The 27276-nt window shown below is 39.5% G+C and overlaps 3 protein-coding genes across 3 annotated transcripts; all 3 read right to left on the reverse strand.

Moving 5' to 3' along the window:
• Positions 1–175: 175 nt before the first annotated feature.
• Positions 176–1318, reverse strand: LOC141812013 (putative GPI-anchored protein At4g28100). Its single transcript, XM_074700103.1, has 2 exons — positions 674–1318; positions 176–571 (listed from the first exon to the last, which is right to left on the reverse strand). The coding sequence occupies exons 1-2, from the start codon at positions 1316–1318 to the stop codon at positions 245–247; spliced, it is 972 nt and encodes a 323-aa protein (XP_074556204.1). The 3' UTR covers positions 176–244.
• Positions 1319–2968: 1650 nt separating this feature from the next.
• LOC141811759 (uncharacterized) lies at positions 2969–20539 on the reverse strand. Its single transcript, XM_074699808.1, has 4 exons — positions 20464–20539; positions 4424–4634; positions 3502–4240; positions 2969–3272 (listed from the first exon to the last, which is right to left on the reverse strand). The coding sequence occupies exons 2-4, from the start codon at positions 4587–4589 to the stop codon at positions 3242–3244; spliced, it is 936 nt and encodes a 311-aa protein (XP_074555909.1). The 5' UTR covers positions 4590–4634; positions 20464–20539; the 3' UTR covers positions 2969–3241.
• Positions 20540–21232: 693 nt separating this feature from the next.
• Positions 21233–23006, reverse strand: LOC141848617 (formate dehydrogenase 1, mitochondrial-like). Its single transcript, XM_074736665.1, has 6 exons — positions 22878–23006; positions 22619–22790; positions 21942–22482; positions 21742–21866; positions 21546–21658; positions 21233–21450 (listed from the first exon to the last, which is right to left on the reverse strand). Exons 1-6 carry the CDS (start codon positions 22968–22970, stop codon positions 21337–21339), a joined length of 1158 nt encoding a protein of 385 aa, XP_074592766.1. The 5' UTR covers positions 22971–23006; the 3' UTR covers positions 21233–21336.
• Between the last annotated feature and the right edge of the window lie 4270 nt (positions 23007–27276).

The following is a 27276-nucleotide window of genomic DNA, read 5'->3' on the forward strand; positions in this document are numbered from 1 at the left end:
CCCCTCATTTTGGGTAAAGGACATCAGTTTGGTAGTGTGCATTTTGTAGTAATTAAATAATCAAATTGCTGTAAAGTGCAAATTCTTCCCTTGTGTCACAGTCACAAACACATTAGCAACAAATTTCATAAATACAATGGGAACAATGGAATTATAACAGCTTGGAAATTCGGAAGCACACAAAGAACTGCTTAACAGCTCTGCTTGCTAAGTAACTATGAACAGTACAAGGCTAGATATCAAACTAGGCACGGATGAGTGCAAACAGGATTAGTGGCGATAGCCGGAGGAACAGGGACGCTGGTCGGACCGCAATGGACCCGCCGACATGATCGCTGTTTATCTGGTCGGAGCCGACTGCGATTGGGATGTCATCGACGGAGAGGGAGCAGGTGGTTGGGTCGGGGCCTGCGGCGGCCGTGATGGAACGAAGGACTGAGGTGGCGGCTGGCCAGAAAAGCGTCCCGTTCTTTGACAGGAGCCAAGTCAGTCCCATCAACCGGCATTCCCTCCCATGACTGCCGGCGTCCTTGTTTGATCTGCTCACCATGTGCTTCTCTTTGGCCTTCAGCTGCTCAAAGATGCAAATATGGAATGCATGTTCATATTTTGCGATATTTAATCAAATTAGAGTAATGGCGAGATTGACGAGACGGAGCTATAGCATCGTCACTTGGTTGAGGGTCCGGAGGCAGTGTGTGCACCCGGCGAACCCAGGACGGGAGCAGTCCTTCTCCAGCCGCCTCCGGGCATCCTTCGTCGGAACCCACCGTCCTTCGCCGGCGTCCGCCACGAACGCCCCGGCGCAGGAGAGGCGGCGGAGGCGGATGCCGCAGAAGCAGTACGCGGCGTCGCACGTGGCGTTGACGCGAGGGAGCTCGACCCCGCGGCGGCGCAGCGCGCGCTCCACGCCGCCGATGCAGGACTCCGAGTCGTCCGGGAGCGCGGGGAAGTCGGGGATGGAAGAGGGCAGGGGGCGGGCGGCCAGGGCGGTGGCGGAGTAGGCGGCGAGAAGCCAGGCGTGGAGGGCGGGGCAGCAGCTGGAGCGGGAGGGGAGTCCGCCGACGGAAGCGGAGCAAGCGGCGGAGACGGAAGGGAGGAGGTCGGCCGGGGGGTCGAGCGGGCAGGCGTCCTCCGAGACGTCGGACTGCTCGGGGAAGGCGGGGATGGTGGTGGCGGCGGGGGAGGATGAAGAGGTGGCGTTGGCGGGAGGCATGAAGAGAATGGAAGCTGGTTCCGGGTGGCGCTGTTGCAGCAGCGAGAGAGAGGAGGCCGCGAGAGAGACTTGGAGTAGCAGCAACAGCAGCAGAGTGGCCATCGTTTCTCTACACTTTCCTTAGCCTTTATTATTTTACTTACCCACCAGCTATTATATAACATTGAGCTCTTTATTATGAATTTATTTATTTTAAAAAAAATTAATTCATTCCACTATTATTAAAATAACTAATGACACAATAGTTTTTATTTTTTAAGTCTGAGATTCTTCAAAATGTTTGAATTTTAACCCCAGAAAAAACACTATGCAGGTTCTCTATTATTGGGCCTTCACTTACACCATCTTGTTCAACGTTGAGATGAAAAGAAGAGCTTTATCTGCTTAAAACATATAAAAAACTAAGTTTAAAATTGTTAAATTCGGGTTAAAGTTCCATCACATCTGAAATTAAGGAGTGATATTTCCTAAATTTTCTTTTGTTTTACCAAAGGAACAAGCTCCCCCTCTGCCAAAAGGAAGCAAAGTGTAGAGACACTGACAGCTTTCTTCACTTCACTTTTTAAATTTCATTCATCAAACAACAGAATGCCAAATAGCAGCAGGCCCTTCGTCATCGTTGACCAACTGACAAATCACAAAGAAGAACAGTTCCATTCACAGGTGCCTTTTGCAGCAGAGCACAACTCAGATTATTTCAATTTTTTAAACCATTCCAACTTTTCTCTTGTAACGCCCAACGCCAACATCAACAAAGGTTGTGCTGTGTATATAATCCAGAAGTTGTACCTGAATTACTGCTGAAGAATGATACAACTGCACAGACACCGAGAAAGAGCAGTAAAAGAAACGAGAACTTGGACACGGGCATCAGCTAAAGCTCCCTTCTTCGCGTAGCGCAAGTGGTGGAGCTTTCGAAGCATGGCTTTATGCGAGGCCATTATTGGCGCGTGAAGAGAAGGGAATCAGGCGACAGAGTAGAGAGCTGTATCCTTGTCCCTTTGGCTTCCCTCGTTCCCTGACAAATTAGCCTTTGTCTGCTTGCTAATGGCGCTTACGAAACAATGTAAGGAGTGAAATTAACGCAACAAAAAAGCTACAAGGTGATGAGATCATGAAGGCACAGTCACATGACATTATCGTTCGTCCTTAGAGTTGAGTGTTGCAGATTGCAAATCATTTGTCTAAATTTTGTTGGAGGCAATGGAACATGGTGATCAATCAGCTAATGGATCGCCAGGTTGGGTCGATGATGAACCAAAGGAACATCTTCGTATCAGAAATTATATTAAAATAGAGAAGGAAAAAAGAACATTTGATGGAGACAACAGACTATAAAGGGGAGCCACTAATTAATCTTCTATCTGTTCATGTGCAGTCTTACAGAAAGAAAATATTGTTCTTACTCGATATGAGACCAGGTTGAAGCCCTACTAAAAAGCTGATACAATAATTTCTTGCCTCTGGCCCCCACTTTATTTATGCATTTGGACTTGTCAGCCCCTTTAAAAACATGGGTTACCATTTGGGTAGAGTCGGTAAACTATGATAAACTTTGTTGAGATTTTCTAACAACATTGAGTACATGGAGTATGCATGCATCATAGATGCTCAAAATAGCCACCACAACATATTCCTGCTTAGTCAAGTTTTCCAGTCACAATATAGCTAATTATCAGCATTCATTTGCGCCATGATATTTTCAAAGTTTTCATGAACATAAAATCAGAACAAGCAGCAATTTTGTGAAAGGTTAGCAAGTTGGCAAGTTTACTGAGCTTCTAATACTCATGGTTAACATTAGTTTTCACATGCATACAAGTATCGTAAACTTATCACATAAGAAACCTAGATCTAGTAGTCTTAGTCTAGGCCTCATAATACAACATTTTCATGGTACAAGATAAGAGATTCCAACAACCATATAAACACATTGCCAAAAGAAAGAGTACCAACAAGCAGTCCAAGTCTTTGTAGAGCACAAATGACTGAAACTCCTTAGATGCTACTCTTGAACACACTTCTTCATTGTGGTGCAGATGTCTCAGCTGCCGGTCTGATCCAAGAAAAATAAACATGGTCAGCTGTTGATCTAAATAAATTTATAGCATAAGGAGCATTGAATTCAATGAGGCAAAGTAAACAAACAACAACAACAAAGAAAACAAAGAATGAGAAACCCCTGGATGAAATATCTTTCAGCTACCCTCCATTTTTTTTTCCATCTCTCTTCTTTCTAGCACTACATAATACCCATGACATGATATAACGTGCAGTTAACTTACACTGCGTCAACTTGGCTTCCCTCTTGTGAAGATTTGCCTTTATTTTTCCTCACAGAACGTTTACGTTTTTTTCTACCATTAGCTTGGGACTGGTTAGAATGGATCCCTGAATCATTTGATGGTAATTTGCTAATATGAGGTTCACCATAGTAAGTCTTGGAAATGGCACTGGTTGGTGTGTCAATTTCAACACCTCCATCAGGAATTTGAGAAGGTTTTTCATCGCCAAGAAAGCCAGAACCTTTCTTTTGTTTTTTTCTCTTGGAACTTTTTTTGCTAGGATCAGCTTCAAACTGAGTAGAATGGTTCCCTAAGTCAGTTGAGGATATTTCATTAACGTGAGGTTCTATATAGTCATGGTTGGAAGTGGCACTTGTTGATCTGCCAGCTACTCTACCTCCACCAGGAATTTGACAAGGTTTCTCATCACTGATAAAGTCAGAATATTGTTTCTGTAAGTGTTCCATAGCTCTTGAAGGAACAGAATGAACTGCTGCAGTGTTACTGAGTGTGCGGATAGGAGGCGGCACTGAGTAACAAAGTTGAAGAGATGTCGATATGTCACAATTTGGAGGAAGTTGACTTTCCAATTTTTTAGTACTGCTTTCCTGAATGATTGGCTCAATTATGAGTGGGTTTTCAATCTGAGATATAGATATGTTGCCTTCAGCTATTGCAGCATATAATTTAACTTTGGATTTTATGATGTGCATCAAAAGAGTGCCAGTATCAGAAGTCCCTGTGAAACAATAAAATTAGAAGACTTATCTAAGCGGAATTTATCCACATATATAATAATAAATTGGGAATAGCTATAAATGAATTAGATGTTTTTTAGTGATATCTTCAAACAATTAAGTATCTGCATATATTTTATATTTAGAAAAGATAGACATATAAAATAAGAAAATTCAGATAAAACCTAGAATAAACTCAATCACAGTGCGTGCGCCAATCTGTTCTGCCTCTCTTTTGCTCTTCCCAAAATCACCTTTGAAAGTCTTGTTATCAAAGGAAACTGAGGAGACAAATGCAGGAATTTCACCAGGTCCTCGAGAAGTCTCATAGGTTGGCAGTTTCAAATTCATCTTCACAGCATACTCATTCAGAATAGATTTAAAGATAAGATTGCTCTGGAAGGTTAAAAGAATGTCAGAAATACAATAATTTGTTAGCTGATATGGCATGTAACATATATGAAAACTAAATAAGTGAACAAAATTTCTTCTTCCAGAAAAATTAAGTGGGACAAAGTGTAAAGTGTAATTTTACATTGATAAATTATAAATGTAGATAGAAAGCGCTACCTAGAAAAAAGAACTAATTATTCTTTCCAATAACATGGTATCAAAGCAAATATCTTCCGCAATGGCTAAGTCAATGTTGCTCTTTGCATCCTGTGGCCCGCTTCTTGGAGATCCTCAAATATCCTATGTGATACATCCCTTTTGGCAGCCTCCACTTGAGAGTTGATGTCCGCTGTGGCTGCCTGCTAGTGAGTGCCATGCACATTTACATACTAGAGCACATGCAAATAGATCCTCACTTGTGAACGACCTTGAACAGATTCAACACTCACACCACTAGCATGCAACTTCCACAAGAATAGACAGATCCGACACCCTCTTGCTGCCTCCCAGCAGCAGTGTGACCATTCAGAGCGGACAAATTTCCATCTTGTTGCAGCGATTTCTCCCATGTCCCAGTTGCTCCTTCCAGACACTGCTGTGAACCTTCATATTTGATCCAGCATATTTGGTCCCACCATCAGATCCAACAGATTTGGTCCAGCATATTTGATCCAACACATTGTCTATTCCAGCAAGACAACACACCAGCACCATATTTGGTCTAATAAATTTTAGGATAGAGCGCATTCAATCTCATAGTGCCATATTCCTCAATCACATCACCACTTAGTCTACTGCTTTGAACCTTAGGATTGATGACTATTACAAGAGCCTTTTAGCTTCCTTTTATGAGTTTATTCTTATTCTTTTCAAACTCTTAATCTATTTCCGAATTTGTAACTGGGAGGCTTCCAGTCCATATACCATTATCCATTCCATTAGCTTTTCTCCTGCAAGACTGTCAATATCAGAGCTTCCATGTGGAGGCCCTACAGTAGATTCAACCACTCATGCCACACCACCTTATTCTAGATCCAACCGGTGAATTGGATCTTTCTATTGCACTCTGGAAGATACTTAGAAATGTTCTACCTTTCATCCTATTTCTCATTTTATATCTTATGTCACATTGTCGCCTACATATTTTGCCTTCCTCTCTTTTTTGTCTTCACACTCTATTCCTAATATTATTTCATAGGCACTCTCAAATCCACAGTGATGCAAGTCTGACATTTGATGTAACAAATTGTTTCCTCTTCCTCCTGACAAGCCCACAATAGGTTGTGAATGGATATTCACTCACAGTGAAGATATCATCCACTGATATTGTGGATTAGTTGAAGGTTCAATTAATAGTTAAGAGATACAAAGGGGCCTATTAAAGTGATTACAAAACAATTTTTCAGCTATGGTCAAACTCTTAAGATTTGTTGTGCAAGGGGATAGTGGTTCAATGCAAATAAAAGAAGTCCTTTTGAAACAATCCCTACATGATTTGTAAATCAGTTCATGGAATGATGATAAAACTGTGAGATCACTTATTATGTCATCTTATTTCCCCATCTGATAAGTGCATTATTCTTATCATCTACATGGATGATAGCATCATATTAGTGATTACTCTGTGGATCACAAAAGTACATTTTCACCAGCACTTTCAAACTAAGGATTTGGGTGGCATGAGATATTTTTTCAATATATACGTGACTCATTTAAGGAGTGATATTTATATGAGCAAACAAAATATGTATTTTATATGCTAAAGGGATCTACTATGTTGGGAACTAAGCCCAACAAATTTACGAAAATTATTGATTTTTCCCTAAAATATTGATTTTTCCAATGGATATCCCTATGAATATGTATTAGTGGTGCAGGAATTTACAAAAATTAGTAGAAGATCAGCACTACCTTACAATTAGGATCCTGCATATCTGATGCAGGAGCATCTAAAGATTTTTATTATTAATTTTGATAAATTTTATTTTTGGAGTTTTTTGGTATTTAGAGTAGTTTTGAAAAGTTCTATTTTTTTATTTTAGAATTTTAAATCCGTTTAGGATTTTTAGGATTGAGTCTATTAAGAAATTTTCCTTTTTATAAAGAATCTTTCTTTTAGAGTTTGTTAAGAAATTTTCCTTTTTATGAGGAATCTTTCTTTTAGAGTTTAATAAGAAATTTTCCTTTTTATGAGGAATCTTTCTTAGAGTTTAGATCTATATAAACATGTTATGAGTTGATGTATAGGAGAAGTTTTGGTTTAATAAAAGTTTCGGCAATGCCGTTTATTTTCCTATCTCCTATTATTTTTGCGAATTAATAGGTTTTAGAAGATTGTTTCCGACGTTCGTAGTCAAACTAACGGATTCAATATTGCCCCCGGGATAATCGCTATCCCGCCCGGCGTCAGTTGGTATCAGAGCGCATCAGATCCAATGGAGGGCCGTCGTGGTCGTGGACGTGGCGGTCGTGGTCGCATTCATCAGGTTCCGATAGAGGAAGCTCATACCGTGCAAGAGGAGACGATTGAGGATTTGCGGAGGCAAGTCGCAAAATTAACCGAGCGTCTGATGACGAAGGGTTTTGAAGATCGAAGGAGCTATGACCGTGCTTCTGATTCCGTATCTACTTTTGACAATCCTTACCATCACCCCGATAGGGTCGCGGATCGTCGAGATCGAGAAGAACGGTATGTAGACTTCGATTTTCAAATTGATTTACCTGAGTTTTCAGGAACTTTTCAAGCAGAAGAATTCGTTGATTGGCTCAACGAAATAGAAAGTATTTTTGATTACAATGAGGTGCCCGATCGAATGAAAGTAAAGTTGGTTGTCATCCGACTCAAGGGCCGAGCATCCGCTTGGTGGAAACAACTACGATGCACACGAGAAAAACAAGGCAAGACCAAGATCACCGACTGGGAGAAGATGAAGAAGAAGATGAAGAGTTACTTTCTTCCTTTCGACTATACTCAAACTATGTTTCAACGATATCAGACGTTGAGGCAGGGTGCAAGATCAGTCAATAATCACACGAAGGAGTTTTACCAGTTGATCGAGGGATTTGGGATCAACTACCCCACCACCTACAACTTCAAGAGAACGCAAGCTCCACAACGCTTCTACGTCCCCCCTTCCTCCTACGACGGCGAGGACAACCTTGAAGATGCGAACCTCAATAACATTGAGTACGTTCAATCCTACACTCTTGATCGTTCGATCATAGGAGGCGACGAAGATTATGACAAGATCGACATATTTGGTGATCCAGTTTATGACGATGTTGATGAAAAGGAGATAGATCTAGATGAAGCATTGATCGAAGACCAGAAGCCCACTTTGTCTGATGGCAATCAACAACATGGATCATCTATCGACAAAGTTCAAATCTCCATCGTCTCACCTTACATTAATTCGACATTCCAATTCATTCAGCATGAAGAAAACAAGACCGAGTTAATTGGAGATCCAATATATGACAAGGTACTTTATGATGATGAATTTGTCAATGAAGATGGTGACTATTTGTTGCAGGTTTTGAACACTGAGAATTCCCTCAATGGAGACACCGTTGCCGGAATAGAACTTCTATATTCAAGTTTTGTTCAAAATGATGATGTAGTGGATAAAGTTGTCGATAAAGTTAGTATGGATCTTCAAATTCAGGAAAAAGCACAACAAACTGAAGATGTTGATATGGATGAGCGTCAAGATTTTGATATTGATGAAAAGTTTAAGTTCGATCTTATGGCTCTCCCTCCTAGAAAGCTATCTACGGAGAGGGATGACTTTAATGTCTTTGACCCCTATCACAATCTCTATGATCCAGACATTGAACTGGTGCAAAAAATGAACAAAGATAAGAATGAGGAAAAACGTACAGAGATTGCAATAATGAAAGATGAGCATCACATCTTGAAGTATGGCAAGAAAGATCTTGACTTGAAGAAACAAGTAGTTTATGGTGATGATTATAAGTTTTTAGATGACAGGCTATCTGAGGATGCAGTTTATGTTCGATCAGAAGAACAACAACCGCCTAGAGATTTGACTAAGTTAATATCAGAGGATCTTCCTTCTATTCCACCACTTATGCGACGACTTTTGATTCATCAGCACTTAAAGATTTTTTATTTTGAAGACACTATCCTGAACTCGAGGATGAGTTTTTTTCAATCTGGGCCGTCTGATGCAGGAGCATCTAGCAACATGATTAGTTTATATCTTCCGATACAATTATATTCTCCTTTAAACTGTGATGAGAAGAAATCGAGACTATCAATCTCTCTTTTGGGCTTTGAAGAAGGACCATTGAGGCTACCAACAAGGAAGATGATCAACCCGTGGCCTCCTGATGTTATATTTGTCAACAGATCGACGAGGATTTCTAAAGTTCAGCAACTAATTAATTTTATTGATTTGGTGCAAGACGATCTTCTTCCTGGGCGACCACCTGACACTACTCTAAACTCGAGGACGAGTTTCTTTCAACCTGGGGCGACTGATGCAGGAGCATCTAAAGATTTTTATTATTAATTTTGATAAATTTTATTTTTGGAGTTTTTTGGTATTTAGAGTAGTTTTGAAAAGTTCTATTTTTTTATTTTAGAATTTTAAATCCGTTTAAGATTTTTAGGATTGAGTCTATTAAGAAATTTTCCTTTTTATAAGGAATCTTTCTTTTAGAGTTTGTTAAGAAATTTTCCTTTTTATGAGGAATCTTTCTTTTAGAGTTTGATAAGAAATTTTCCTTTTTATGAGGAATCTTTCTTAGAGTTTAGATCTATATAAACATGTTATGAGTTGATGTATAGGAGAAGTTTTGGTTTAATAAAAGTTTCGGCAATGCCGTTTATTTCCCTATCTCCTATTACTTTTCCGAATTAATAGGTTTTAGAAGATTGTTTCCGACGTTCGCAGTCAAACCAACGGATTCAATATTGCCTCCGGGATAATCGCTATCCCGCCCGGCGTCAATATCATTTAAAATCCACCTGATCTGTCAATTTATTTCATTTTGTATCATGATCATTTAAAGTCGACCTTAAAATTTCTATTGCATTTGAAGAATACTTTAGGGAAAGTTCTTTTACATCAAGAAGGGGCACCTTCAGATTATGGAGTACACTACTCTTGGCTGTGCAAATTCATCCCAGTAACAACCGATCAACACTGGCTACTGCATCCTTCTAGAGGTAGTTTGATTTCTAGAAAGGGGCAAAAAAGCATACTATTGTTGCTTGGTCAAGTGCAAAGGTAAAATACAGGTCTATGATCCTAACTATATGTGAGCTTATCTAGGTTAGATAATTAATGACAAAGTTGGGACATGCTCTTTGGGAATAAATGAAGTTGTATTGGGGCAACCAATGTTGGGATGTATACCAGAATCCTAGCTATGTAAATAAACATTCTGAAATAAGAATCACATTTGGTCAATTTAGTTTTTATGCAAGTGTCCATTTAATCTATATTGTAGATAAACATGGTGTGCGGAGTCACACACAGAAGACCATGTTATCAGTTCCTTATAGATTATAAACAGTGTTCACAACCAAGATGGATTGGACAAACCATTGGAGTGGTTGTAGTGTAATTTGGTCTTAGTCTGTCTTGACTATAGAATTACACTAGTACACTAAGTGTGTATTGAGCAGGACCATCTGAGGATTGTTCGATTTATACTGACTATATAATCGAACTAAACCTCTGTTACTATAGATGTACATGCTCTTAATCCCGATATAATAACAAACACATGTGCTTAGTATGTACTTCTTTAATTCATCAAAGGGTGAGATTTAGATCGATAGATCAAAAGGCCCGATGAGTTGGGAAGTAGTATTATGTACATGGTGTGTTGTTGATTATAGAAGGAAACTGTGTCCTATAATCTAGGTTGATGATGTCCCCTTGAGGAGCTCATAAGGATTATCATGTAAACCCTGCAGGTGGACCTTGTCCGCATGATAATAAGGTTGAGTGGTACTACTCTTGGATTAGATGTCGATTAAATTCGAGTTGTCAGTAACTCATTTAATTGACGGACATACGATATCTTAAACACAGGGAGACTAATGTACTGATAGTAAGAAGGAGCCCATATTATAATATGGGATTGGTGCGGTAGTGCAATAATAACTCTCTAGTGGAATGAGTTATTATTGATAGACTTAAGCTGTGTGTTCGGTAAAGAACATGGGAAGCTTAAGCCATCAGGAGACCAAAACCAATTCCTCCTCTAGGTCCCTGCTGTAGCCTCTGGATAAATCCTCAAGTCCACCTTGGAAGAAATTCGTGAAGAAACCAAGAATTTCTGAAATTACCCGGAGAAAAATTTTGTTAAGTAATCGATCAAATGATCGATTACAAATTATTAATCTTCAGCTGCAGAGAAAATTAGATTTTGGTAATCAAATCTAGATGAGATTTGATTTGATCGATCAAATCTCGATGAGATTTGATTTGATAAGAATCAGGTAATCGATGAGATTTGATCGATTACAAATCTGTAATGAGATTTGATCGAATCAAATCTGGTAATCGATTTGATCGATTACCAGTGTTAATCTGGAAAAATTTACGATGTTTAATCGATAATTTGATCGATTAAAGACTCGGGTTCGGTTTGGAAACTTCCGAAATCTTGCCAAAAAAAGAAGATTTGATTGATTAAATCATACCATGTTTATGATTTAAATCATACCATATTTATGATCAAATTATACCATATTTATGAGATGGCTAGGCTATAAAAGAAGGGGCTTGCAAGGGTTTGAGACACACACGAAATAAACCTTTGGTGGCCGAGACTCTCTCGGCAGCCAACCTCTTCTTCTTCTTCTTCTCTTTTCTCACAAAGAGAAGGAAGGAAAGTTTGCTAGCCATCGGAGAGGAGAATTCTGGTGGAGAAATTCTCGAAGGATCGTTGCCCACACAACGTTCGAGAAGAGGAGAGGAATACAGCAGAAGATCAAGAGGTCTTCGGGTACAAACTTCATCCTTCACAACCGTCCGAAGAAAGGTATAATTTAATGTTTCCGCGTTAATTAAATTATCCTTTTTATATTGGATCCTGTAAACCAAACACAAGAGCCCAATGATCTAAATGAGTCGATCAAACTTCGTTTGATCGACTATGAGGGCAACTTGAGATCGTTTCCGGGAAAATTTTTGTTCTGCAAGAATCTACCGGAACGGTTTTTCAAGACTTTCCCATCAATGGTATCAGAGCGTTGGTTAGGGCTCTGTGTGTTTGGTTTCAGTTATTTATGCACTTTTTCATGCATAAGTTTAGGCAGGATAATAGTAGGAATTGCAAGTAGATTAACTCTGTGGTTGCAGGATTCCTAGATCCAACTATTATGGCCTAAATTGTGATATGTATGTATTGTGTGATGTGCATGTGTGTAATAATAAATTAAGCACAGCGGGACGCTGTATAGTTTTAATTTACTGTTTGATCTAGATTACATGTAAACTCCTTTGTGGAGTATAGGATCAAAAGATGTAAATTTAAATTTTTTATCTTGTACTCTCGACGCGTGGTGCTACGATGAGAACCGGAGACGCAACGGAGAAGGAAACAAGAAGGACACGACGGCAAAGGAGGCATATAGAAGAACGGCGGATATAAAAGTGGCCATAATAGTTGGAAAATAATTTTTCCATATTTATTGCTTTCTTTTATGCTATTTAATTATATGCTTTATTTCTTTACCGTCATAAGCATTGAATATACTATTTATGATCATGCTTAGTTTAGCGTGTTTAGATAGTGTTGGGTCATGCTTAATGTTTAATTATGTGTGCATAATATAATTAATTCTTAAATTAGTCTTGTCTAGAAGTGGTTGTTGCTCCAATAACCCATAAGGCCTTTGTGCCTTTTGGGGAAGAAGGTCATTGCCTCGCCACAGCCTGGAGACTAATTTTTGAATTATTATATATGCATGCATAATTAAAGTTAAGGCATACTTAGGTAATACTAGGTAATGCTTGGTATAAATTATATTAGCATAATTTAATTAATTCCTAAATTAGTCTTGTCTAGAAGTGGTTGTTGCTCCAATAACCCATAAGGCCTTTGCGTCTTTTGGGGAAGAAGGTCATTGCCTCGCCACAGCCTGGAGACTAATTTTTGAATTATTAAATATGCAAATATAATTAAAATTCCTCGCATTAAATAACTAAGTGGGAGAGGGAATCATTTATTCCCGTGGTCTCCATTACTGGTTTGTAAGTGATGCGTCAAACTTGCGCGTTGGCTATAGTGCCTTCCTCCCCATCGGATGAGTTTGATTGCGGATCACTAGAACAAACTTCCTTTATGGATGGTTATAGGAAATTATTTAGGAATGTATACGTCCACACGATCGTGGCATACAAATCCTAAATAATGGACTTAGTATCAAGTAATGGTGAACACTTAGACACAATTAATAGTATCCTCCCCATCGGAGTCACTGCTATTATTTGTGTGACCGAAGTCAAACCAACTATTAATTTTATTTGTCATAAAGTTAGGTTGACAAGATAATAAAATTAATGGGTAAAAACCCTCCTCTTACAAATGCTTGAATTCGTATACGTCCACACTATCGTGGCATACGAAATTCCCGGTGTTTGAGGTGTTGGTTGAATTTAAATTATATTGTTTGAGGAAATCAATATAATTCTGAATTCTAAAGTTTTTGACTTTGTGATTCTCAGGTCTTAGAATGACTTTCAACCCACTAGCCGTTATTCTCAAAGAAAATAAACTTACTGGTCCTAACTACATAGATTGGAAACGCAACTTGGACATTGTCTTGACTGCGGAGGAGTACAAGTTTGTACTTCTCCAGGAATGTCCTAGCTTACCTGATAAGGATGCGACTGAAGAAGAGATAGAGAGACATAGGAAGTGGATGAAGGCAGATGAGATGGCGCGGTGTTACATTTTGGCATCTATGTCAAATGTGCTGCAACATCAGCATCAGGCCATGCCTACTGCCTATGACATGATGCTCAATCTCAAGGAACTCTTCGGGCATCAGAATCGAGCTGCTAGGCAAGAGGCAATGAGAAACTTAATGACGACCACCATGAAGGAGGGGACACCCGTGAGGGATCACATCCTTAAGATGATGGCTCATTTGAATGAGATAGAAGTCCTTGGAGGTGAAATCGATGGGGAAACCCAGGTCGATATTATTCTTCAAACACTGCCCAAGAGTTTTGAGCAGTTTCGCCTGAACTATAACATGAATAAAAGGCTTTATTCATTGGCGGAACTACTGACAGAACTCCAGGCGGCAGAAGGACTATTTCGTCAAAGTTCTCAAGTTCACATTGCTGAGAAGGTATCTGCTTCTAAGCCGAAAGGAAAGAAGAAGAAGAAACCAGCTGGTTCGGCAAAGACGGTGAATGGACCTCGAGTGGCTGGGCCACACGCAAGTGTAAAGAAGCCAAAGGGCAAGTGCTTTACATGCAAGCAGTCTGGACATTGGAAGGCGGATTGTCCTCACAAAAAGGAGAACAAGAAAGGTATATCCTTTTCTTTAGTCGTTGAAACATGTTTAGCGGTGCTATCTACCAGTACCTGGTGTGTAGATACAGGAGCCACTGATCATGTCTGCAATACTTTGCAGGGGTTCCAGGAAACCCGACGACTGCGTGAAGGGGAGATTACCGTCTACATGGGCAATGCTACAAAGGTGGCAGCTGTTGCAGTGGGAGACGTCTATTTATCTTTTGATAGAAATAGAATTTTGGTTTTAAGAAATTGTCTTTATGTACCAACTTTTAGAAAGAATTTAATTTCAGTTTCTAAATTATTTTTGGATGGATATTCTGTTTCTTTTGATGATAAAGTTATTATCAAGAAAAATAGGGTTAATATCTGTTCTGGTACATTGGTTGGCAATTTATACATTTTAAATCCAATAACTCCCACAATGCAACAAGTAGAATCTAATAGCACATCTACTAACCTTAAGAGAAAAGAACCTTCACAAATGAACCAAACATATCTTTGGCATCTAAGGTTAGGTCATATTAACTTGAGTAGAATTCAAAGGTTGGTAGCCGATGGACCTTTGGGTTCACTGGCAGTTGAAAATTTCCCAACTTGTGAATCCTGCTTGGAAGGTAAAATGACCAAGAGGCCTTTCAAGGCTAAGGGGTATAGAGCCAAAGATGTGTTAGAACTGGTTCACTCTGATTTGTGTGGTCCTATGACTATCCAGGCAAGAGGTGGTTTCGAATACTTCGTCTCTTTTATAGACGACTATTCGAGATATGGATACATTTACCTGATGCGCCGCAAGTCTGAGTGCTTTGATAAATTCAAAGAGTACAAGGCTGATGTGGAGAAACATCATGGTAAAAGTATCAAGACACTACGGTCTGATCGTGGTGGTGAGTACCTCTTAGGAGAGTTTAGGAATTACTTATCAGAGGCTGGGATTCAATCCCAATTGTCCGCACCTGGTACACCCCAACAGAACGGTGTGGCGGAACGAAGGAATAGGACTCTTATGGAAATGGTTAGGTCAATGATGAGTTATTCAGAGTTACCAAATTCGTTCTGGGGGATATGCTCTGGAAACAGCCGCATATATTCTGAACTTGGTACCTTCTAAGTCAGTACCTTCTACTCCCACAGAATTGTGGACTGGGCGTAAACCTAGTCTAAGACACATTCGGATTTGGGGGAGTCCAGCACATGTGCTGAAGGGAGAAGCTGATAAGTTGGAATCACGTACAGAAGTTCGTCTGTTTGTGGGTTATCCTAGAGGAACGAAAGGTGGTTTGTTTTATAGTCCTAAAGATCAGAAGGTCATCGTTAGCACGAATGCCCGATTTTTAGAAGAGGACTATGTAATGAACCACAAGCCCATGAGTAAAATTGTTCTTGAGGAAGTTAGAGGAGATACACCCACTTCAGTACCAATAGTGCAAGATGAGATACCACAAGTAACTGCACCGCGTGTCACAGAAAATGCACAAGAACAGGTGGTGCCTCGTCGTAGTGGGAGGGTTGTTAGACAACCTGATAGATTCATGTTCTTGGGAGAGTCCTCGGACTTGGTCCTTGGTGAACATGAAGCTGATCCCTGGACTTATGACGAAGCACTCCAAGATAAAGATGCAGCATCTTGGCAAAGTGCAATGAATTCTGAAATAGAATCCATGTATTCTAATAAAGTCTGGGAGCTTGTAGAGCCAGCAGATGGTGTAAAAGCCATCGGATGCAAGTGGGTCTATAAAAGAAAGAGAGGAATAGACGGGAAGGTGGAAACCTTCAAAGCAAGGCTTGTTGCGAAAGGGTATACTCAGAAAGAGGGAATCGATTATGAGGAGACCTTTTCGCCGGTAGCTATGCTTAAGTCTATAAGGATTCTCTTATCTATTGCTGCTCATATGGATTATGAGATTTGGCAAATGGATGTCAAGACAGCTTTCCTTAACGGAAGTCTTGAAGAAAACATCTATATGAAGCAACCAGAGGGATTCATTGAAAAAGGCAAAGAGCATCTTGTATGCAAGCTTAATCGGTCCATTTATGGACTGAAGCAAGCTTCAAGGTCTTGGAACATCCGGTTTGATGAAGTAATCCAGTCATATGGATTTATTCAATGTCCGGATGAGTCTTGTGTATACAAGAAGTGTGACGGAAACGTGGTGGTATTTCTTGTACTGTACGTAGATGATATTTTACTCATTGGCAACAATGTTAAAATATTATCAGACGTAAAGGTATGGTTGTCCAAGCAGTTCGATATGAAAGACTTAGGAGAATGCGCACATATTCTTGGGATCAAAGTTATAAGGGATCGCAAGAAAAGGATGTTGTGCTTATCCCAAGCTTCCTATATCGATACTATCCTAACTCGTTTTAGCATGCAAAACTCCAAGAAAGGTTTTCTACCTTTTAGGCATGGAGTTCCTCTATCTAAGGAGATGTGTCCTAAGACACCAAAGGAAATAGAGGACATGAAGGCGGTTCCTTATGCTTCGGCAGTAGGAAGCCTAATGTATGCAATGCTATGCACGAGACCGGATATCTGTTTTGCCGTGGGCATGGTTAGCAGATATCAAAGTAATCCAGGACAGGGACATTGGACTGCGGTAAAGCATATATTAAAGTACCTGAGAAGGACTAGGAATTATATGCTGGTTTACCAGGCAGATAATTTAATCCCTGTGGGTTACACGGACTCTGACTTCCAATCAGATAGGGATAAAAGTAAGTCTACATCAGGTTATGTGTTTACATTGGGAGGTGGAGCCATAACATGGAGGAGTGTAAAGCAGAAATGCATTTCAGACTCTACCATGGAAGCTGAGTATGTGGCAGCCTCTGAGGCAGCCAAAGAAGCTGTATGGCTCAGGAACTTCTTGATGGACTTAGATGTGATTCCTGGTTTGCCCAAGACTATCACGATTTATTGTGATAACAGTGGTGCAGTTGCAAACTCGAAGGAACCACGAGCCCATAAGGCAAGTAAACACATTGAGCGCAAGTACCACCTGATACGAGATATTGTCAAACGGGGAGAAGTCGCTGTGGTCAAGATTGCATCAGAGGATAACCTGGCAGACCCTTTCACAAAGGCCCTTCCGGCGAAAGCTTTTGATCGGCATGTGGAGGGGATGGGAATCAGATGTATGGCAGCATATGAGGCAGCGTAGTCTTCTAGTATAAGTGGGAGATTGTTGGGATGTATACCAGAATCCTAGCTATGTAAATAAACATTCTGAAATAAGAATCACATTTGGTCAATATTTGCATTTAGTTTTTATGCAAGTGTCCATTTAATCTATATTGTAGATAAACATGGTGTGCGGAGTCACACACAGAAGACCATGTTATCAGTTCCTTATAGATTATAAACAGTGTTCACAACCAAGATGGATTGGACAAACCATTGGAGTGGTTGTAGTGTAATTTGGTCTTAGTCTGTCTTGACTATAGAATTACACTAGTACACTAAGTGTGTATTGAGCAGGACCATCTGAGGATTGTTCGATTTATACTGACTATATAATCGAACTAAACCTCTGTTACTATAGATGTACATGCTCTTAATCCCGATATAATAACAAACACATGTGCTTAGTATGTACTTCTTTAATTCATCAAAGGGTGAGATTTAGATCGATAGATCAAAAGGCCCGATGAGTTGGGAAGTAGTATTATGTACATGGTGTGTTGTTGATTATAGAAGGAAACTGTGTCCTATAATCTAGGTTGATGATGTCCCCTTGAGGAGCTCATAAGGATTATCATGTAAACCCTGCAGGTGGACCTTGTCCGCATGATAATAAGGTTGAGTGGTACTACTCTTGGATTAGATGTTGATTAAATTCGAGTTGTCAGTAACTCATTTAATTGACGGACATACGATATCTTAAACACAGGGAGACTAATGTACTTATAGAAGAAGGAGCCCATATTATAATATGGGATTGGTGCGGTAGTGCAATAATAACTCTCTAGTGGAATGAGTTATTATTGATAGACTTAAGCTGTGTGTTCGGTGAAGAACATGGGAAGCTTAAGCCCATCAGGAGACCAAAACCAATTCCTCCTCTAGGTCCCTGCTGTAGCCTCTGGATAAATCCTCAATCCACCTTGGAAGAATTCGTGAAGAAACCAAGCATTCGAACCCATTTACAAGGAGTGTAATCGATCAGCTGATCGATTACACATTTTGGTAATCGATCAGCTGATCGATTACCAGAGAAAATTAATTATGATTTTTCTAATCAAATCGATCAGATTTGATCGATTATCAAATCTGGATAGATTTGATTTCATTGAATCGATTACCAGTGTTAATTAGAAAAAAATCTGGATAATTAATTTGATCGATTAAATCAAATCTGGATGAGATTTGATTTGATTGGAATCATAATTTTATCTCTTCCGCAGACAAAATTGGTTAATTTTTCGAAAATCAAATCTGGAAAAGAAGATTTGATTGATTATAAATCATACCATGTTTATGATTTAAATCATACCATATTTATGATACAAATCATACCATATTTGTGAGATGGCTAGGCTATAAAAGAAGGGGCTTGCAACGGGTTTGAGAGACACACGAAATAAACCTTTGGTGGCCGAGACTCTCGGCAGCCAACCCTCTTCTTCTTCCTCTTCTCTTTTCTCCACAAAGAGAAGGAAGGAAAGTTTGCTAGCCATCGGAGAGGAGAATTCTGGTGGAGAAATTCTCGAAGGATCGTTGCCCACACAACGTTCGAGAAGAGGAGAGGAATACAGCAGAAGATCAAGAGGTCTTCGGGTACAAACTTCATCCTTCACAACAGTCCGAAGAAAGGTATAATTTAATGTTTCCGCATAAGTTAAATTATCCTTTTTATATTGGATCCTGTAAACCAAACACAAGAGCCCAATGATCTAAATGAGTCGATCAAACTTCGTTTGATCGACTATGAGGGCAACTTGAGATCGTTTCCGGGAAAATTTTTGTTCTGCAAGAATCTACCGGAACGGTTTTTCAAGACTTTCCCATCATATGAGATTGTCAAGCATACATCTGACATTAAAATTTTAAGCAATGTAAAAATCTTCTTATGAACCAATGGTTTATAAGTTGCATCCATTTATGACAACTAAGAAATCAAGGTTATATCCACCAAAAGACAAGCAGAATGATCCACGAAACTGAGAATGAAAATGACAAAAGGATGACAGCATATAATTCTAACTACAATATAAAACAGAATCACAACATTTAATCATTTTGCAGTTATACCTTCTTGAATATTGTCGTTCATATGCATAAACAAGAACATGTTCAGATTATCATCTCATATAATAAGCTATAATACTTATTATCCAAGTATCTTCTATGCTTTGTGTATTTATTTATGAAATTATGAGTGTATACATTGGAATGAAAAGGAATATTGACACAATATAATCATGTTATTACTTTCTCTATTACTGAAATTACATTCCTAATTAACCATATAGAAAAGAAAAGAATTGTAAGCACACATATTGTCTACACAAATAATTAATAAAAAAACATGTCATACAATGTGCGGTATCAATTATTCACATGTAATGGTTTCAACTATCATGAGAGTATTCATGAGCAAGGTTGTCGAATTGAAGTTCGAATCACGAATTACTTTGCTGATGTTGCAAATTATGAACCGTAAAGTTGATGTTCAAAACATAAATAAGTTTAAAAAATACCTCACTAAAATTTGCAAGAATATCTAAGATTTTAAAGGGCATATTGTCAAATTAATATCTCCAAATGATCCCTACAACGTTTAACAATCATTTGTACAACTAAAATGTATTAAAAAAATTAGCCAAGTGACATATTTGTATTCTATCACAATCACCACATATCCTTTCCACTTGAGATGACATCATCCTCGTCATTGTTTTGATCTAGCATAACCAATTCTTCCATTCTTCTTCACTCTCCCTTCCTCAGTAATTGCACTCACCTGTCATAGTTTGTAGGGAAGAAGCCCCTAGCGTCTTGGTCAATGGGTCAGCAAGATAGGAGACTGGCACAGATGGTGGCTGATCCAGCCCAAAGGAGATAAGGAGAAAACAAAAAAAAAATGAAAACATAGGAGGAAAGATAGAGAAGAGAAATCAGAATCTGGGGGAGGGCAGCGGTGTTAGTTTCTGGAAGTTGACGAGGGAAGTTGAGACGAGCTCAAGACGCACTATAGGGATTCAACAAGAGAGGTAGGATTGCATTCGTAGACTACAACAGCTTAGAGAGGGGCAACGTTATGTTAGTGAACGAGCGAAAAAAATGGTCCGGAAGTAAGGGAAACGAGTTACAAACCTCGGAGAAAGTGGAACGCCGGGAGCTCCTGTCGCTCGTAGGAGATGAGGCCGTCGGAGTCTGGCGGCGACTGGAGCTCGAGGAAAAGAGACGATCCGGTGGTTGTTTCACTAGCTAGGGCTGCGAGGAAGAGCACTGTGAAAAGGGGAACTTGAGATTTTTTTATACTTTATACATGATTATTTTATTTTTATTTTTGTAATACTTTACTAAAATAACAAAAAAAAAAATTTATAAATTTAGATTTAGGCTCATATTTTTATTGATATAATTATTTTTAATTTGATATTATAAAATTGTTTTTAATTTTTTTTACTTTCAGATTTTAATTATTTTATTAAGCTTATAAATTTAGTTTATGAATTTAAATATATATATATATATATATATATATGTTAATAAATATAATTGTTTTTGTATTGTTAAATACTTTGCAAATTATTCTTGTATTAATTTAAGTTTGAGTTTATAGATTTAATTATTTTTCGTTTAAAAAATATGGTTTTCCTTTTAGAGAACTTTCTTGTAAGTAATTAAGATTAGTCAAAAATTATCTATTTCCTTGGACTACTTTTTTTATAGGGATAAAAATAGGTTTTAAGATACTCTTTTAATTAATTTTTTTTTAAAAACTCTTTAATCTTTAGATTAACTACATTATGATAAATTAAAAACCTTTAATATGTTTTAATTATTACACTTAGTATCTTCTCAATAAAATCATCGATATTTAAAAATCGTTTCGTTTCGGGTTAAGTACGTAATGATCAAAGCCACAAATCATCTCTTCTCTTTATTGTAATAGTAGTTGCAGAAACTGCATAACACAACATGCAAACATTCTTGAACTGAGAAGATAAAGAGAGGTTATCATTATTGGTATTGGCTCGCAAGCTTTCCCTCCTTGACAATGTAGTTTTGAGCTGGAAATTCCTCTCCTTTGAAGTACTTATCGAGCATGTCTTTCACTCCAGCCGCATATCTCAGCTGCACAATTTAGATTTAACCATGTTAATCATCACGTCCGACAAAGTTTTCCAAGGAAAGAAGAAGCAACGGCCGAAACTGGCAAGAGATCCTACTTGACCGTCAATGGTGGTGCCAGATATATGGGGAGTCATTGCATGGTTTGGCATGTACCGCCATGGATGATCTCTGGGAGCTGGCTGGGGATTCCAAACGTCGCCACTGTAACCTGAATGATCAGAGGGATTCATTTATTTAGCAATAAAATCTTCTAATCTGATTTATTTATTGGAGATGTCTGTCTCTAATTACCTGCAATATGCCCACTAGAGCAAGCATCTGCGACTGCTTGGGTGTCCATGATAGCAGCTCGAGCATTATTCACTATGAGAACTCCCTTCTTCAATTTCCCGATCCTCTCCTTATCAAACAATCCTCTGAAGGAAACAGAGAGAGCATTAATTTCTGGAGTCAAATGTCTGATCAGTCATCAGAAGAAAAAAAAATGAAACCTGGTTTTCTCGGTAAGAGGCATGTTTATGACGACGACGTCACACTTTGGGAGCATTGCATCGAGATCTTCCTCAAACTTGGCCCCCGTCTCTTTCTCCAATTCAGGTGAAATCTTGAGGCGATCATGGTAAAGCAGATTGCAGTTGAAAGGCTTCAGGCGTTGAAGCAAAAGCTTCCCGATGCGCCCCGCCCCGACAGTGCCAATAGTCTTACCCTCAAGATCGTAAGCCCTGTACGCAATGCCTGCGACGTTCCAGTCACCTTTGATTACCTGATGATAACCAGGCAAGAAGTTCCTGACCAGGATGAGAATTCGCATCAATTCATCCTCTGCCACCGAGACAACATTGCTTCCGGTGATTTCTGCTACAGTGAGGCCAGCGTCGGCTGCAGCTTTCAGATCGATGTGGTCCGAGCCAATCCCAGCGGTCAGAAGAAGTTGCAGGTTTTTGGCTTTCTTTATCCTCTCCGCGGTCACGTAAGCCGGATGAAAAGGAGTCGTGATCAAAACATGCATGTCGTGAATGTGTTTCTCTAACTCTGCCATGAGAAGCAGCGAAATTAGCACAGGAATGGCGGACGATCGAGTCATTAATTCACGGCTCTATCTCGGAAGCTTCAAATATCGATCAGTTCCAATTCAATGTCTAACGAAGCTCAAAGAAAGCATACGAACCGCAATTTGGGCCTTCTTTGTCATCAGTTACAATGTACTGGTGGCCTTTTGATTCTAGCCAATCCCGAATGCCCAAGGACCCCTCCACGCACCCTACAAATTTAGGATTCAGGGAAGCGTACTCATTGGCCTTGTAAAAAACGCCGACGATCTTCTTGCTGTCTGGCGAAGCCTGCGCACGGTTATCACAAATCAGATACATGCCATGGCGTTATGTATGTATGATGCCAAATTAAATAATCCTATCGAGTGGGATTACATGGAGCGTCCTGGAGAATGCAGACGCCGCCTGCGGAGCTCCCGTTCCGACGACTGCCATCGCCTTCTTGGCTGCAGCCCTGAGCATCGCCATCTGCCTTACCAGTGTAGCAATCGTGTACAAGGATAAGAGATGTTGAACGATGAGAGGAAGCGAAGCGGCGAGCCAATTTATAGAAAAATTAGAGGAGTACTGAGGCAGGCAATTGTGGTTTGGAGAGGCTCAAAGGGCAGCGAAGGAAGGAAAGCAGCACGTGACCGGCTGCTGTAATGGAGCAAGCCGACGGGCACAAATGCCTCTTGGCGACGCTGGTACGCCACACGTGTCCCTTTTGAAAAGAACTAGTAGTGCTACTGCTGTTCAATTCGGATACGTCTGATAGTCCGACACCTTGAGCGACCCGATCAGTTAGACTAATTTATCTAATTCAAATATTCAATCAGTGTGTCAAAATTGTCTAATTGACCTGATCGACCTGTCTGGTCTATTTTGGTTGATTGTCTTATTCATCTCAATCAATTTTTGTAGAGTAGAGGGAACTCAATTTGTCTAGCTCAATGAGCCTAATCGATTGTCATGGCTGTCTAATCCAATTAATTAGTTAAGCTTGAGTGGATCAATTATCTTAATATGAAGAATGAAATATATATGCAAAATAATTTTTCTTAAAATAAAATAAGAAACTATTTTTTGCAACGCACAATCTGCTTGATCTATTTCCACCCGATCAATCGTCGCAATTGATTACATATGATCTCAATTGATTATTATATAATTTAGATAAATTAGGAGTGTAATCTGCTATTTAATTAGTATTAAGCAAGTCTTTAAGATTATTAAATATTTTTAGTAAAACGTGTTTGAATATTATCTAATATAAGGGTTAAACTTTGTCCAAATCAGTCTGATAAAAGTATTTAATGATTTTAAAAACCTCCGATTCATATTAAATAAGTGTGGTTTTGGGTTCCTTTGACTCTCTTTATGATTTTTTTAATTAGGGTTTGACCTTGAAACACTTTTGATCAAAAGTAATCAATTCGCCTAAGAGTCTCAAATTAGTGCAAATTGGCATCATTACTTATGGTATTCTTTTGCACTCGCTTGGGTTCCTCCCCTTCTTCCTTTAGGGCTGAGGTCGAGGTCGGTCCTCCAATTTGCTTGATGTTCGTATCCTACGAATCAAAGTGCATCAATCAAGAATTGACATTGTCGGCATAACCCCTCCGATAGTCAAGTCAATGACGGACTTAATAGAAGAGACTCGCGTGTGTGCACAAGAAAATTAAACGTAAGAGCTTGAAAGAGAAAAGAAGAAGAATGATATGGTGAAAAAGGACTTATATGTGATAAAATCAAGTAAACAATCAAGCCTAGGGGAGGTAAAAGTCAAGTCTAGATGGAGGTTAAAATAGTCCATTCGACTCCAGAGAACTCAGGCTCATTCAACTCTAGAGAACTCAAGCTCCTCTACTCTAAAGGACGCAGGCCCATTGACTCTAGAAGACTCAAGCTCCTTGACTCAGAGGACTCAGGCTGACTCAACTTCAGAGGACTTAGGCCAACTCGACATTAGAGAACTCAAGCTCCTCGACTCTAGATGACTCAAGCTCACTCGACTCTAGAGAACTCAAGTTCGTTGACTCCAGAAGACTCAAGCTCCTTGACTCCATCAACTCAGTACCTTCAACTCCAAAGAACTCGGACTCTCCGATTCCGTCAGGTCGGCCACTCAGCCCAGGTAGTCCTATCTTCAAGACCACTTTCTATCTATTTCCTTATCCACAGTTAGGTCTTATACCCTATATTTGTCCATTAATAACTACTACAAATATTCTCAAATGTAGTGTCATGGCCAAATGGAGAGTTAATTATATGGTTGTCAGACTTGATCTCCTAGATGCTTTCCTATAGACACGTTGCGCTTAGCCATTAGAGTGGTCACCAATGGCTATCGAATCTGGTTTCCTCATTGGCTATGACGTGGAGATGCTCTTTATGTTACTATATAAACCATAGGGAAGATATGTGCAAGAGGTATTGTCACACATGCACTCACCCTTTTGTCCTTCGTCTTCCACCCTATTATTTTCATCTTCTCCTAGTTCCTGTGCTAACTTGAATGTCAGAATGACCGCGCTGAGTCTCACCTCGACGTCCATTCTAACCCTCATTTGAGTATTGCAAACTTCCTAGGTGTTCTCTTCTTCATCAAGGCCTTCGTCGTCTATCCCACAATAGTTGTTTTCCGCTGACTCACTAGGCCACAATCTCAGATAGGAACAAATTGACGTTGCCTGTTGGAATTTCGCTTGAACTGAGACGTTGAAATGGTGGAGCCATGGAAAACTGTTGAAGGTTCTAATTCTAGCCAAGACAACCCATGGTGAGATCATCACCATGGATAAAGAAAAATTTCAAGCATTAGTAGATCAAGTAGTGCAGCAAATTTTGCACAGACTCCCTCCTACAAACTCAACTCTTGAAGTACCCAATGTCTCGACCAAAATGCCTCTTATTCCTAGGCGAGTGTCGATGCCCAATAGGTCCTCTCCTTGCTGCCTTCACCAAGCAATGGAGTAAGATCGTAGCCCGCTTGTAGAACACTCTGAGAAATCAATGGTGAGAGAGACAAGACCACAAAATTAAAGTAAAAACAAATAACCTTTATTTGATGAAGTCATGCCTTTCTCAACTCCGATCTTGGATGATGAATTACCTAGTAATTTTCAGGTATCTCGACTCAAAGATTATAATGGATCCACTGATCCCAAAGATCACTTGGGTCAGTTTAAGAAAAATGCTATGCTACATCAATATACATATGTTGTCAAGTATATGGTCTTTTTAATGGCTCTATCTGGCTCCACTCATCGATGATTTAACCGATTACCATCCTTATTGATTTACACCTTTGTCGACTTCAAGATCGTCTTCTTGCAACACTTCGCTAGCAGCAAATGGTACCATAAGACATCTCTCAATCTGTTCGTCTTGAAACAGATAACTAAGAAAAGTTTGAGGGATTACATCCATCAATTTAATAAAATATCTATGAATTTGTCTTCGGTCACTTTGGATGTACTCATTAGCGCTTTCTTTAAAGGATTGTAAGAAGGAAACCTCTTTCGATCTCTAGTAATGGATCCCCTTGCAACTTTCAACCTCCTTTTGGGTTGTGCTCAAAAATACATTAATGTGAAAGAAGCTCAAGTTGCAAGAAAGAAGGAAGTCTTGACGCTAAAAGCGATGTAGGCTCGACCTGAGTGAAAAGCTCCTCCCCATCCATTTGATATAAGGAGTCGTTCCCGCATCATTAGTATGTCTCAGCTCTAATACAAACTGTGGAAGCAATCCTGACCTCCGACTCAGCATACCACAGGTCGGATAATGAGGAGCGATATTATGTCTTTCATTACTCCCATGGATATTTCACTCATAAATACTGACAGTATGCTTAAAAAATCCATTGGATAACCAAGGAGTGTCTGTCTACTCAGGGATCACCTCTGAGATTAATTCAGCAATCACCTAATCACTACCCTTGGGGCGAGAATTTTGAATCTCGAGTCAACAATTGAAGGGAGTTGCTACATCGCCGAATCAATCAGCGGAGGGACACACCTCCCCAAAGGAGACCTCAATCTCAAGAACCTACTCAGAATAGCCCAACAATCGGTATCGATAATGCTAGAAGAGACACCCCACGCCAAGAGAAAACAACATGATCTCGGGAGGTTCGACTAATGAAGATTCCAATCGACCAAAAGACCCATGGCTGAAAGCTCAAAACCTATGGGATCGACACCAAATCTCAAGCAAAATAGGTCCCTCAATCACCTTCAGTCCCTAAGATCTTGATGGGGTAGCTACTCCCCATGAAGATGCTCTAGTGATAAAGGTTGTCATAGCAAACTACAACGTAGCAAGAGTCTTCGTCGACATAGGGAGTTCGATCAATGTGATTTTCAAAATGGCCTTTAACTAGATGCAATTATACCGACATGAACTACAATTCAAGAGAAGAGCTTTTGAGGTGAACTCGAACCACTATCTTCACAGTGGTCAATGCCCCATCTAGCTACAACGTCATCCTAGGATGACCTGCATGGGTTTATGCCAAGTAACGGTGTTCACTTATCATCAGAAGATGAAATTCTCCATGAACGACCAAGTGAGAGAAGTGATTAGACGATCTCGAGGAAGTGTTATGTTGAGGTAGTATGGATCAACTTGTGGAAAAGTTGCAAAACTAATGGAGCCGAAATATAGCTCATCCATGATGTCCCTCTAGCTCAACCGATTGAAGGACATGAAAATGTTTCAATAGTACCTGAGCAACTAAACCGGACTACTTGGGTTGTAACCAACCTCCCTCCTAAGTTGAAGTAAAAGGTAA

This window comes from Curcuma longa, chromosome 17 (genome assembly GCF_044706935.1).
Source record: "Curcuma longa cultivar G26 ecotype Majalengka, Jawa Barat chromosome 17, ITB_CL_G26_1.1, whole genome shotgun sequence".
Lineage (NCBI taxonomy): Eukaryota > Viridiplantae > Streptophyta > Magnoliopsida > Zingiberales > Zingiberaceae > Curcuma > Curcuma longa.